Source organism: Rhineura floridana, chromosome 3 (genome assembly GCF_030035675.1).
Source record: "Rhineura floridana isolate rRhiFlo1 chromosome 3, rRhiFlo1.hap2, whole genome shotgun sequence".
NCBI classification, from domain to species: domain Eukaryota; kingdom Metazoa; phylum Chordata; class Lepidosauria; order Squamata; family Rhineuridae; genus Rhineura; species Rhineura floridana.
Genome location: NC_084482.1, coordinates 143,027,358 through 143,040,634, shown reverse-complemented (window position 1 = coordinate 143,040,634; position 13,277 = coordinate 143,027,358). Strand labels below are relative to the sequence as shown.

Genomic DNA, 13,277 nt, shown 5'->3' with positions numbered 1-13,277 from the left:
TGGTGATTTCAGGGGCCGCTGCTCCTGGGGTTTGAACCCACCTCTGAGGATCTGCTGTTGGTAAAACACAATCTGGGGCTAAACCGGGCGCGTTGCCACCTTGTCTCTGCTCTTCCAATGTGAGAGCATTGGCTTGGGAAAGTACCAATGACTTCTCCTCTGGACTAAGAAGGGTATTCATTAATGTCTGTATATCTGCCCAAGTGGAATGGTGGCTAGCAAAAATAGTCTCCCACAATTGACAATGCTTATCTTGGTCTTGTCTCAAACCTGGCATCTGGTTTTTCCAATTAAACAAATCAGATGTAGTAAAAGGCACATGCACATAAGCAATCTGCCCATGGCCATCAAGCATTTGCCGCATCGGTCCCATAAAGGTGCCATCAGCCAAAACATCTTCCAGTTCAGGGTTATTTCTTCCTGCGCCATTGCCTATGGGAGTGGAACTATATGTCCGCCCACTCCGCAAGGTATGTCCGCTTACTCCTTGATTCTCCCTCCTAACTTCCTCAATCATCTGGAGACGTGGATGTATCATTTGGGGCGAGGCTCCCAAACCCTGGCTTTGCAATACAGAGTGGGTATAACGATCCAAAATATCATATTCTTGACTCAGCCGCCCTAAAGATTGACTTAAATCCTGGAACGTTGCTACAGTTCCAGATGGGGTTCCAGAACTAGTGGACTGGGTCTGCGGGGTAGTCGACTGTTGATACGTTGGGGGCTGATTTTGAGATGGTGGCATCTGGGCTGGTGGCTGGATCTGGGCTGGTGGCTGAATCTGAGCTGGTGGCTGTTGGACCACCTGTGGTAGCACTGGTGGTGCTGGTGCTGGTAGGGGAATCACCGGACCCTGAGGTGGCGGTAAAGGGATCACGGGTGGGGCCGTAGGTGAAACTAAACATTTCTCTTCTTCTGCCTGGAGTACTGGGGGCTTAATTTTCAAATTCTTCCCCTCATTAATTTTACATTGAGCCAGTGCCATTTGGAGCACACATTCTTGTGGTGGGTCTAGACAGATGATTCTCCAACCCCTTGCATACCACCACGAGGTTGCCTCATCTGGCAGCAACTCATAAAGGGTGGCTTCCAACTGTCTAGCCCTAGTGACATTGAATGTGCCTCCCGGTTGCCAGCCAATACCCAGCCCCACCCACTCTTCATCACGAAACATTGACAATTGTTCTTCGTTCGGGACCGGCCCTCCGGAAGAAATAACATTTTTCTTAAATCTAGCAAAATTTTGAAAAACACTTTCAAGGGGGGTCATTTTCCAGTCGCCCTTTTTCTTTTGACTCTTTCCAGACCCTTTCTTAACTTCCCTGTGTCCTGTCCCCTCTGTCCTCTCCTGTTTTGAAGCACCCTGCCCCATTTTCCCGTGTCTAGTCCCCTCTGCCCTCTGCAGATGACGTACGACACTTGGGGGTAGCCTCTCCGTCTAACCTGGGGGGTGTCTGAGACAAAACAATGGACAGATGACGTACGACACTCGCTTCCCGGTTTTCGCGGCCCTTCTCCTCGCGGAGGTAGGGAAACGCGCTACTCACGGTCCGCACTCACTTCAGGGTAGTCCACCTGGGGATACGCCCTGTCTCATACACACACTTCCACACACCACTCTCTTCACACTTAAGCCCACTGGGCTCCTTACCACTGCCAACCAGAGACGTTGGAACGTTCAATCCCCTGCTCCACTCCAACCTTGTTTCAATTTTAAAAGGGAGTCATTATGGCGATCCCTCGTCTCCCCGATCCGCTCTCACAGGCTTGGGCAGGCTGAAGATAGCCTGGAGCGCTCTTTTCCCCAACTTCCTGTGGACCATGTCCAGGGCAAAAAGGGACGCCAGAAAAATGAGTCCCGGCAGAATGTCGCCAATTTGTTACAAACAAAACACCCTAGCCCCTTTTGGGGGTCCTAGTGGCTTGAGTTCGCTCCCAATACTCACCCCAATAGAATCTCAGAAACGACAAAACAATGATGGAGAAGGAGTAACTTTATTGCTAACACGTGCACGTGGAGAAGAGGCCAGGCCAGTTCTGGCAAAACTATGCATTGCTGGCCTTTTTATCAGCTTTGTTATGTTAATTACATTAGCATCATTATCATCATAACTACATCACTTTCATTTTCCATACATCACTGTAATCCATGCCCACTAGTACCTTCCCCTCTCTTCCTAGTTCCATATTTGGAGTTGTTATTCACAACTTGTTTTGCTCATTTCAACCTTGGATGTTTCACTCATATCTGATACCTTTTTCTACAAACACAGCTGCATATTGCAACAAAACCTGATTTTTCCAGCTATTTTGCAAACGCAGCTTTATACAAACAGTACCAGTCAGCAAATTAGCATTTCTCTTTACACACAAACAAGTAAATTAACTTGTCAGCAGATTAACACACAAGCAAATTAACTGTCAGAGGGATGCTACAATTCCCAAACCAAGCAATATCTATATTTAAGTAGACTTCAGTGTCACAGTAGCAAAATATCTTGGACGGAAGAGAAATCCCAAATTCTATGATCAGAATAAATCCAGTGCATTGGTTAGTTCAGCATTGTTTTGGATTGATTTCAAAGAATCATTATACAGCCACAACAGTGGCTGTATACTCTAGCCAGAGTGGATTTTTCACATTCCGCAATGTTAAATTGAAAATACCCCCATGCCATTCTGATGCTTCCCATAAGCTCATTTCAAAATAAAACCTTACAAAACTTATAGTCCTGAACTCAGAAACGCTTGCTAAACAACCCTCTCAATTTTCATGGTGATACACAAAACAGTCAGAGACAATAGAGAGTTTAAAGTCTAAAAAGAGAGAAAAAAACTCCAGAGCTGTTCTGGACTTTTTTCTCTGAGAGTTCTCATAATCTGTTGAAATTCATTAAAACTCAGCCATGTTCACAGAGTACCTGTAATCCTAATACTGACCTTGCCTCATACTCTGACCTTCATCTTCTACAGTTTAAAAGTTAAAAAAATGCCTGGCTGATTTTTAATTAATTTAAGAAATTTTGGCTTGAAGCCAATGATAATGCAGGACATGCTTAGTAAGAACCAACTGTCAGTGTTCTAAAAGCCTCACAGCTGCTTGGCTTGCCTAATCAGGGGGTCACACCAGACTTGATTTCACTTGAGACATTCATGGCTTCCCTCAAAGAATTCTGGGAAGTGTAGTCTGTGAAGGGTGCTGAGAGGAGACTCCTATTCCCCTAAGAGAATGGTTTAACAGTCAGCCACTCTGACTGAAGCTCTGTGAGAGGAACAGGGCGTCTCCTAGCAACTCTCAGCACCAGGGCCAGCTCCAGACATGCCGGAGCCCTTGGGCACCAGCTTGTCCTAGGCCCTGGCACGCATGTGTGCATGCATGCGCACACCCAGGGTGAGCGCCAGACACGCTGGAACCCTTGGGCAAAAGCCTGCCCCAGGCCCCAGCGCTCCCCTTCTGCGATTTGTGGCAGGATTCCTGTTGCGGATCGCACGGCAAGAGCTTCGGGGCTCTGCCATTCCCTTTCTTAACTTACCTTGTTGGGCGGTTGCGCACGCAGCAGTTCCCTTAAGAAAGAAGGCGGCTGAGGTTTCCCTAAGGAGCTGAAGCCTCTGCCGCCATCTTGGTTCATGGCAGGGATGCAAGTGCGCAGCATGCATGCGTGCCATCAACCGCAGAAAAAGGTAAGTTAAGAAAGGGAATGGTGGAGCCCTGAAGCTCTTGCCGTGCGATCCGCGGCAGTGATCCTGCCGTGAATCGCGGAAGGGGAGCAGAGGGGCCCCTTGGGCTCCTGTAGCCTCAGGGGCCCTCAGGCCAGTGCCTCACCTGGCCGCCCCTTGGAACCGGCCCTGCTCAGCACCCTTCACTAACTACACTTCCCAGGATTCTTTGAGGGAAGCCATAATTGGCTTTGAGCCATGGCTTTGAGAGAAGCCATGATAAATTGTTTTCAATTGTGTTTTAAATTGTTTTTAAAAGATGTGTTTTTAAATTTGTATATTTGTTTTTAATGTTTTTAGTTATTGTAAACCGCCCAGAGAGCTTCGGCTATGGGGAGGCATATAAATACAATAAATAAATAAATAAATAATGCAAATTGAGCAAATTATACTCAATAAACATGCAAATGATCACATCTGTCCTTCTCTCTTCCCCCTCCTGCCTGCTCCCATCCCAGTCCTCCCCTCTGCCTTTCCAACCTTTCCTCCTCCTCCTCCTCCCTTTCCCATCCCCTGTTGTCAGTTTCACCTATCCTAAGCATGATTGCAGGGGAGTAAATCCCACTGAACTCAATAAGCATGCAAATGATCAATCCATTCTCAGCAAACTTGCACAGGATCCCATTTCTTACCTCCCGGATTAAAAAGCAGGGAAATTCACCACTCACCATATGCTCAGAGGCACATGTTACCAAATTCTTCCAAGGTACACAGCAAGTGGATTGGACTGTGAAAGACCAACCCAAATTGTGTTTGCATTTTTACAAATTTGTAGGGCAGTACAATATCTCAGAGAGGAGGTCAGGTGTCCTGCTCCCCTGGTGCATTCACTATAGCTGCCCAGTTTCCTGCTTTTTAAAGTTCAATAGTAATATCTGTGGGCTATAGGTATGTTCTTAAACCGCAAGGTTTTTTGCCTATTAGTGAATAATGATATGCCCAGTTTCCATAGCCAGAACCAGCTATTTAATTAATTAATTAATTTGTATACTGCCCTTCCTCCCAGCAGGAGCCCAGGGCGGCGAAAGCTATGCAAAATAGGCATATATGCATATATTTACATACTTCATATTGGTAGAATTTTGTGATATATATTTTTTTCAGAGGGGGCAGTTGGGAGTCATTGTAATTTGTGGTGGTGTGTGCTAAGAAAGGGAATCGTTACTCATAATTACTGTGAATCATGACCACATACCCTTTAGAGTAGCCTTCCTCATCTAGACTCCCAACTACCATTAACCCCAACCAGTGTGCTATCTGGAGCTGATGAGAGTTGTAGTCCAAAACATTTTAAGCGCACTAGGTTGGGGGAGGCTACTTTAGGATTTTAAAGCATTTTAACAGGAAAAATGTATATTCAAGTTTTGCTTTGTGACCATAAAACTATCATTCTACTTTTTTTTTAAGAAAAGAGAATATATCGTTAGAATTCTACAGCAGCTCCTTGATTTTGCATTAGTTTCCATAGCCAACTCATAAATTACAACCCTGGTTTCTCCCATATCCTTTTCATCCTGTTGATAATTCCTGTGGAACAGAGAACTGCCTATTTGCTTCTGGGCCCAATTCAAGGTGGTGGTTTTAACCTTTTGAGCCTGAAATGACATGTGACCGAAATACCTGACAGAGAGCCTCTCCCTATATCAACCTGCCCCTGTCTTAAAATCTGATGGGGAGGCTCTTCTTCAAATACCTTGTACACATTAGACATCAACAAGGGAAAGAGCCCTTCTCTGTTATGGCACCCTGACTGTGGAACACCCTCTCTGCAGAAGTATGCTTGTCATTGACTTCATTAACTTTTTAGTGCCAAGTGTTTGTCCTGGGGCATTTTAATTGTGTAATCTGCCCTACTGTGTTTTACTGCTTTTTGACTGCATTGTATGGTTTTTATTTCATTGTTGTTTGGCCATTTTTGGTCTCATTTTGTACACTGCCCTTATATCTAACTGATGAATCCAATATTTAAAAATATTTTAATCAATAAAAATAGCTAAAATGGCATTTGTGAAGGGAAAACAAAGCAAAAGAGTGGGGTAATGTAGAATTTCCATTCGTTCCTGACCAGTGGCCCACATTTTGGCATTTAATTTAAATCAGCTTTGTGAATTGCAGGTCCTTTTATCTGGCTTTACTCAAATAAAAGTTGTGTATGACCACTTTTAATAATTAACGCAGCTGCATCTTTAGCAAAGATGCTAAAGACATTAAGGGGACTGTCACATTATGTTCTCATGACCCAGATCCTGATGACTAGACAATCAGAGACAATTGTTTGGGGAAGACATAGAAACACAATGCTGTCCTGGTTTGCCAAACATTGAATCCAAGTGGCTCCAACTAACAAAGGCTATGCCATCATATAATGGATCATTTCAAGTCCTGAAACTTGGGTATGAGGGTTCAGTGGCACAACACCCTGCAATCTCTTATTACTTTACCTCTTGGTGCTTTTGTGAAAAGACCACCCTTGACTCTTTGTTCTTTTATTTCCTTCAGTTGTGTTGGGGTCGAAGAAGATGAGGCTCCAGATATTGATATCTACCATTGTCCAAATTGTGAGAAAACCCATGGAAAGTCCACTTGTAAGTATAGTTCCTTGATATCTGACATATCATTCTCTTTCCAATAATAGAGTCCTTCTATTATAATACTTTCCTTACACGAAATATTCTTGTATCCAACTGCACGCTTGTGCCACATGCAGAGTAGCATCAGTGAGAGCAACAGCACTTCCCCTCCTCCTTCTCCTCCCCGTGCAGATTTGGAGGTGCACAGAGCACATGGGGGCAGTACACGAGAGGAGGAGAGGGAGAGGAAGTTCCATTGTTCTTGTGGAAATCGTTCTGCATGTGCAGTGATTTACGTAGGCTACAATGCTATATAAATAAATGTCAATAGAATACATAGGACTTAGTCCTTATTTTCTGTTTAAAAAGCGAAGAAATCAAACTGACATTGTGATTAAATGTTTTTCATTAAAACCTGCAGCACAGGTAAACAGTGATTCAAACATGCATGCATATTTTTTATTTTGATGATTGCAATATCAAGTGATAACTTATATGGGTAAATTGGCCATCACATGCAGACATTTCATAGTTCTTACATCACCATTTTCAACAGACTCAGTTCACACATTCACCTCCCAGCCTTCAAGTGTACAGTAACCAGATGCTGAGCAAGTATTGTAGTATTTATTTTACTTGTTTATTTAACAAAATTTGATTGCAAAAAACTTCTAAGCAGTTTACAAAAAACATTAAAATTATAGATAAAACAGTTAAAAATAAGTAATTAACATCTTAAAAACAATTAAAACAGCATCAGACTAAAAGGATAAAACACATCAGCATCTATGTGTCTGGATAGGCTTGCCTAAACAAAAAGTTTTAAGCAGGTGCCGAAAAGAATTCAGGGAAGTTGCCTGTCTGATATCAATGCTTGTAGGAAACAAGGCAAAGGGTAAAATCCTGTAGAAGTTTAGGAATAAGCACTATTAACTCAGTGGGACTTACTTCCATGTAAATATGCATAGGTTTACATCTGAGTAAACATGGTCGGGATAAGATTAGAAATATGATATTTTGTTGCCATAATGCAACACGTTTTGTTAAGACAAAACAGTAAACATTTTTTGAAAGCTTTCAGCATATTCACCTTTCTTGATGTGGGTTTGAAAGCTCCAAAAGTTCAACTCTTAAGAGAAAAAATGCACATCAGAGAGGGTCACCTAAGTCAATTGTAAAGGGAATAATTTTCCAATTGAATAACTTATCCAGAAGAGAAGCAATGTGGCAGAAAATTCTCCTTGTGAGTAATGATCTCCCTTTGTAAGAGATAAAATGTTAATTTTCCTTTTGGCTCCTTGGATGAAATTTTTCAATAACAACACAGCAATGTAGATGATATTTATTTTCTCATTGTTTAGGAGTGAAAGATAAAATGAATAAAATGACTAAAAATGAATGGAGAGATGAAGCAGAAGTATATTGGAACGAAAAACATTGAGATGCCAACATATATCAGAGTAGTTCAAGTTTTATGGGATGATTTTAACATATGATTTATCTATATATTATCTTAGACTACAGAATGTCTGCCTGTAGTTTGTTGGTGCAGTGCCATTCTTTGCTACTCAACATATGATTTACTTGCTATTGTTTTCAGCATATTTTGGGATTTGTAGAATACACCCCTTTACCTTGTAAGCTTTTATAGGCCTCCTGTGTAAAATGGATAAGAAATGTTTCATGCTCAGAATCTGGTATAGCACAGTGGGGAGGAGAGCCTGGCTGGGAGTCCAGAGACTGTGAGTTCAAATCCCCGCTGGTGTCTCCTGGGTGTCAAGGGCCAGCTAAAGATCACCCCCACAGTGAGTGGCTCAGGGGTTACATGCCCTGCCACCTGTGCAGCCGTGGGCAAGCTGCTTAGTCCCAAGGAGCCCAGTTGCCCCCCAGCTGACAGTTGCAGACAAGGAAGAGGCTGGCTTGTGTAGCTGTGGCAAGCTGAGCAGGCCCTAGCCAGCTGGGGAGGACTAGCCTCAGAGGGAGGCAATACCGCTTACCATGAAATACCGCTTACCATGAAAACCCTATTCATAGGGTAGCCATAAGTCGAGATCAACTTGAAGGCAGTCCATTTCCATTTCACCTTGTCAGCTTTTATAAGCCTCCTGTGTAAAATGGATAAGAAACATTTAATGCTCACAATCAAAACAAACCAACTTTTAAAAGAAGATAAGTGTAATACTGTAGTTATTATGACAAGTGTACTTGAGGAAAAATCTAGTATTGAATGCTTTAAACACATTTTGGCTACTCAATACTCAACAAAATCTGGCTGTCATGATATGTTGCACAAAGTTGAGTATCTTCTGGGTGTTATACTGCAAAATCCACACGTGACTGCAATATTCACATAAAACTGGGTTGTTAAATCCATGTTATGAGAGTGAGAATTCCATTGAGTGACACAACTGAATTTACCCAAAAGTAAGATCTGGGAAAATTAAAAATGGTGTTGAGCAGTGGAGGCTGATCCATTAGGGCAAATCTGGCACTGCCCCACCAATCTCATTCTGCCCTCAGGCAGCTCCCACCTGCCTGCCTTCTTACTTATAACCAGAGTTGTAGTTGTCAAGGGTCTTAGGGGGTCTTAGACCTCTTACTTTTTTGGGGAGCCAGGTTCCAGCAAGGTCCCATATTTCCAGTGCCCTATGAGCCAGTCAGCATGAAAGGGGAGTGTGCTAGATACTGAGAAATCATCTAACTTTCTTTCTTCTCATTTTCTGCTGATTGGAGCCAGTAAGAGTGAAAGGAATTCCTATTAGTTCCTACTTAAAAAAGCTAAGTTGACAGCATCTCATCTACATCATCAAGCAGTTTGGTAGCAGCAGGAGATAAACGGATAGACACTGAATTCAGTAATTCAGGCAATATCTCCAACAGTGAGAAAGGACAGTCAGATAGTGACAGTGATAGAGAAGCAGAAAGCAGCATTCAAGCCTGGCCAGATTATTTTATACTCTTAGAAGGTTGTATAATCTTAGAAGGTGGCATGGCTGTGACTATTATGAAGAGTCTCTGCGCTTCTGAATTTGCCACTACACTACTGCTTATGATCACTTCAAGGGGTGGCACTGCATATTAGTTTTCTCCTTAGGCTCAGTGCATATCACATGCACATTTCAGTGTTACTAAGGAGCAGTATCTTTCTTTGAATGGTTTTTAGAAATGATAACACTACACAGTGCAGAAGTCTGCTGTACTCTGCTGATATGGTATCCCTGCAGTGTCATTGAAGGAAGCTACACTTCGGTAAACCCTAGGCAGGTAATGACTGTTGATGCCACTTGATTGGTCAGAAAAAGTATAACGACTCCTGATGAGGAAGAAGTTGCCACAGGCCTGCATCTCCTGGCTGGGGACATTTTTGACTGCTCTAACCAATCCTAGCAGCATTGGAACCCGATGCATGGCATGTAATCAGTTCTGTGTCTGATAAAAGCTGAGCCAAAATTTCTCAGTAGATAGTTTTCTAAGACAATTCCTGAGATTTTTCTTTTTCTCACATCCCTCCCCACAGATAAAAAGGCAACTTTCCCAAATGTTCTTTGAGGTGGCTGGAATAATGCTAGGTCCAGGGCACTGCAGAGGAAGCAGAATGGTGGCCAGGGCCCCCACACAGTTGTTGCTTTTGTGGGTGGTATTCAGCCAAAACCTTGCACTAGCAAATGATTCTGACTACAGCAAGGGGATTTCTCCCCTCTCCTCCCCCATGCTGTTTCCAAATCTACTCTGGAGGATTGGGGGAAACCCTAGAACAGATTTAGGGGGTGTACAGGGAAGAAGAGGGGGAGAATATTCTGTTCCGCAAGGAAAAATCCTTGTGCTGGCAGAATGTTTGACGTAGTGCTATGTTGAATACAACCCTGTGACTTGCAACAGCCAAAACCCACAAACCTTTTGGGAAAAAAAGAACGAAGCTACTGATATTTCTAATGGTGAGCTCTAATGGTGAGAAACATTTGGAAAATTTCTCTTTCCCCTGGAGAAATTCGGTGAAACAGTCCTTTCAATTTAAATGCCCACAAATATGGTGGAGAAATTTGAGCCATCTGCACATAGCTCTAGATCTGCTCCTAGATATATCTGGGGTCTGCTGTGACTGGGAGATCATCAACAAACACGACAGTTTTGTGGACTGCACCCTATGTTGTTAAAAACGCATTTTCTAGATTATAAATCAAAGACAAAAAAGTAAGACAGAAAGATCTATTGTTGCATATCCACCCTCTTTTTTGGGGGGGGGGGAAATGCTATATAAACAATGGCTCAATTCAGAGACCAAGCCAAAGAATCTTTGTACTAGCCATGTTACAAAACCCAAACCATGCCTTGAACTTTCAAATGTACAACAGGAAAACCATGGTTTAGAGCTACTTACAGTAGCAGGCAGCACTCATCTGACCTCTTGTTGGTCACATTGCTACTGCATACCAAGTGGTAGAGGGGGAGGGGGGAGGCAGCAGCAAGATTGGCCCTGCTGGTGGATTTCCACCACACTGACTTTGCTACAACCTCACTCCTCCCTCTCTACCTTTCCTTAAGGAGTGGTGATAACAACCGACTGAGGTCAAGTGAGCACTGCTGCCTCACCACACTGTCCACTACTGGCCGCTTATCTACTTTTATTTTCTGTCTGCTCCAAACATAAGAACACAAGAAGAGCCTGCTGGATCAGTCCAATGGCCTATGGAGCCAAGCATCCTGTTCTCACAGTGGCTAACCAGATGTCCATGGGAAGCCCGCAAACAGGACCTGAGCGCAAAGAACACTCTTTCCTCCTGCAGTTTCCAGCAACTGGTATTCAGAACCATGCTGTCATCGACCATACAAAGCATAGCATCTAGTCCTCTTTTAATGCTGTCAAGTTGGTGGCCACCACTGATTCCTGTGGGAGCAAATTCCATAGTTTAACTATGTGCTGCATAAAGAAATATTTTATTTTGTCTGTCCTGAATCTTCCAACATTCAGTTGAAACTGTGGTTTGTCAGTTAGAATATTTTAAATCACAGCTGGTATTACTTTTTTTTTTTTTAAATACCACTTCAGTTTATGGTTTATGATTCTAGTTTTCCAGGTGACACAAACTATGATCCATCAATTCAGATATCATACCATAGTTAAGCTTTCTGGCATTTTGTCTAAACTGATTCATTTAAACTAAAATCTTAACTATACTTACCCGGGACTAAGCCCCGTTGAACACAGCGGGCTGAGTGAGTATGCACTGAAGGACACTGTTAGTTATTTTCAGGGTGATCAAAGTCTCATTATTTCAGTGGTGTTTTCCTTCATCTGATGTACTTACTGCAAGATTTGGAGTGAAAAAGATAAGCACTCATTGTTATTATAAAAGTTGTAGTAATTTATTTTTTTAAACAAAGGTTGTCTAGTGCACACATTCCATGATGGATGCCTTCCAGATGTCAGATATAAAAATAATTTTCTACTTGTGCTTTCTACTTTAGTCTTGTTGCTTGTTGTCTAGATTTAGAAAATTGCTTCCTCTTGGATGACATTTACTGTAATTTTGATTTAATTGCATTTGTGAAGACTACTATATGTGGAAGAAATATATCTTTGTTAAAAATGTGTTTCTTGGGGGAAGACAAAAGGTTCAGTGGAATCAGAACTGGGTCTGTATTATGCTATCCGGGAAAAAACACTGCCTAGTTTCTTTCTCTCCTAAATAGGAGCCAGTTTGTGAAGTCTTTGCTGACAAAGCTTTTTGAGGACTATTAGCAGATCAAATTTTAGGTCACATAAGGGATGATTCAGTTTCAATGGGTTCTTACATTAATCAGAATGATATGAATCATGATATCATTCACATATATGATGTATTATATAGCCACGAGAGTGGCTGTATACTATAGCCAGCATGGATTTTTCACATTCCACAATGTTAAATTGAAAATACCCTCATGCCATTCTGATGCTTCCCATAAGCTCATTTCAAAACAAAAGCTTACAAAACATATAGTCCTGAACTCAGAAACGCTTGCTTAACAACCCTCTAAGTTTTCATGGCAATACACAAAACAGTCAGAGAGAACCGAGAGTTCAAAGTCTAAAAAGAGAGAGAAAAAAACCAGACCCCTGTTGGACTTTTTTCTGTCAGAGTTCTCATAATTTGTTGAAATTAATTAAAAATTAAAAATTATGGAGTACCTGTAATCCTATTACTGACCTTGCCCCATACTCTGACCTTCATCTTCTATGTTTAGAAGTTAAAAAAATGCCGGGCTGATTTTTAATTAATTTAAGAAATTTAGCATTGAAGTCAATGATAAGCCCGAGCATGCTCAGTAAGAACCAACTGTCATTGTTCTAAAAGTGCTTTCATTTGAGACAGTCATGGCTTCCCCCAGAGAATCCTGGGAAGCGTAGTTTGTGAAGGGTGCTGGAAGGAGACTCCTATTCCTCTGACAGAGCTTCAGTGGCCAGAATAGTTTAACAGTCAGCCGCTCTGACTGAATCTCTGTGAGTGGGAAAGGGTGTCTCCTAGCAACTCTGAGCACCATTCACTAACTACACTTCCCAGGATTCTTTGGGAGAAGCCATGACTGTCTAAAGTGGAATAAAGGTCTGGTATGGATGTGGCCATTGACAGCTTTGGTTTAAATTTGGATGGGAGGCTACATGTGCCTGCTGTAGAATAAAAAGGTGGGGAAAACCCTGAAAAAGAATGGTATTGTTCACAGTGTTTTACTTTTGGAAAGAAAGGGGCTTTCCCTCTGCCCAGTGCCCATCCATGCATGTTACCAAATACTTCCAAGCTACACAGAAAGGGATTGGACTGTGAAAGACCAACCCAAATTGTGTTTGCATTTTTACAAATTTGTAGGGCAGCACAGTATCTCAGAGAGGAGGTCAGGTCTCCTGCTCCCCTGTTCACTGTAGCAGCCCAATTTCCCTGCTTTTTAAAGTTTGATAGAAGTATCTGTTGGCTATAGGTACATTCTTAAACCACAAGGGGTTTTTGCCTATTA

At 42.3% G+C, this 13,277-nt stretch overlaps 1 protein-coding gene across 1 annotated transcript in view; it reads left to right on the top strand.

Annotated features, from left to right (window-relative positions):
* The window catches only part of PHF2 (PHD finger protein 2), a 192,650-nt gene that overhangs the window by 91,337 nt on the left and 88,036 nt on the right, over positions 1-13,277 (top strand). Inside the window, exon 2 of the mRNA XM_061618178.1 lies at positions 6,217-6,302. Within this exon, the coding sequence (XP_061474162.1) occupies positions 6,217-6,302 (86 nt within the window). The remainder of the gene's footprint in view (positions 1-6,216; positions 6,303-13,277) is intronic.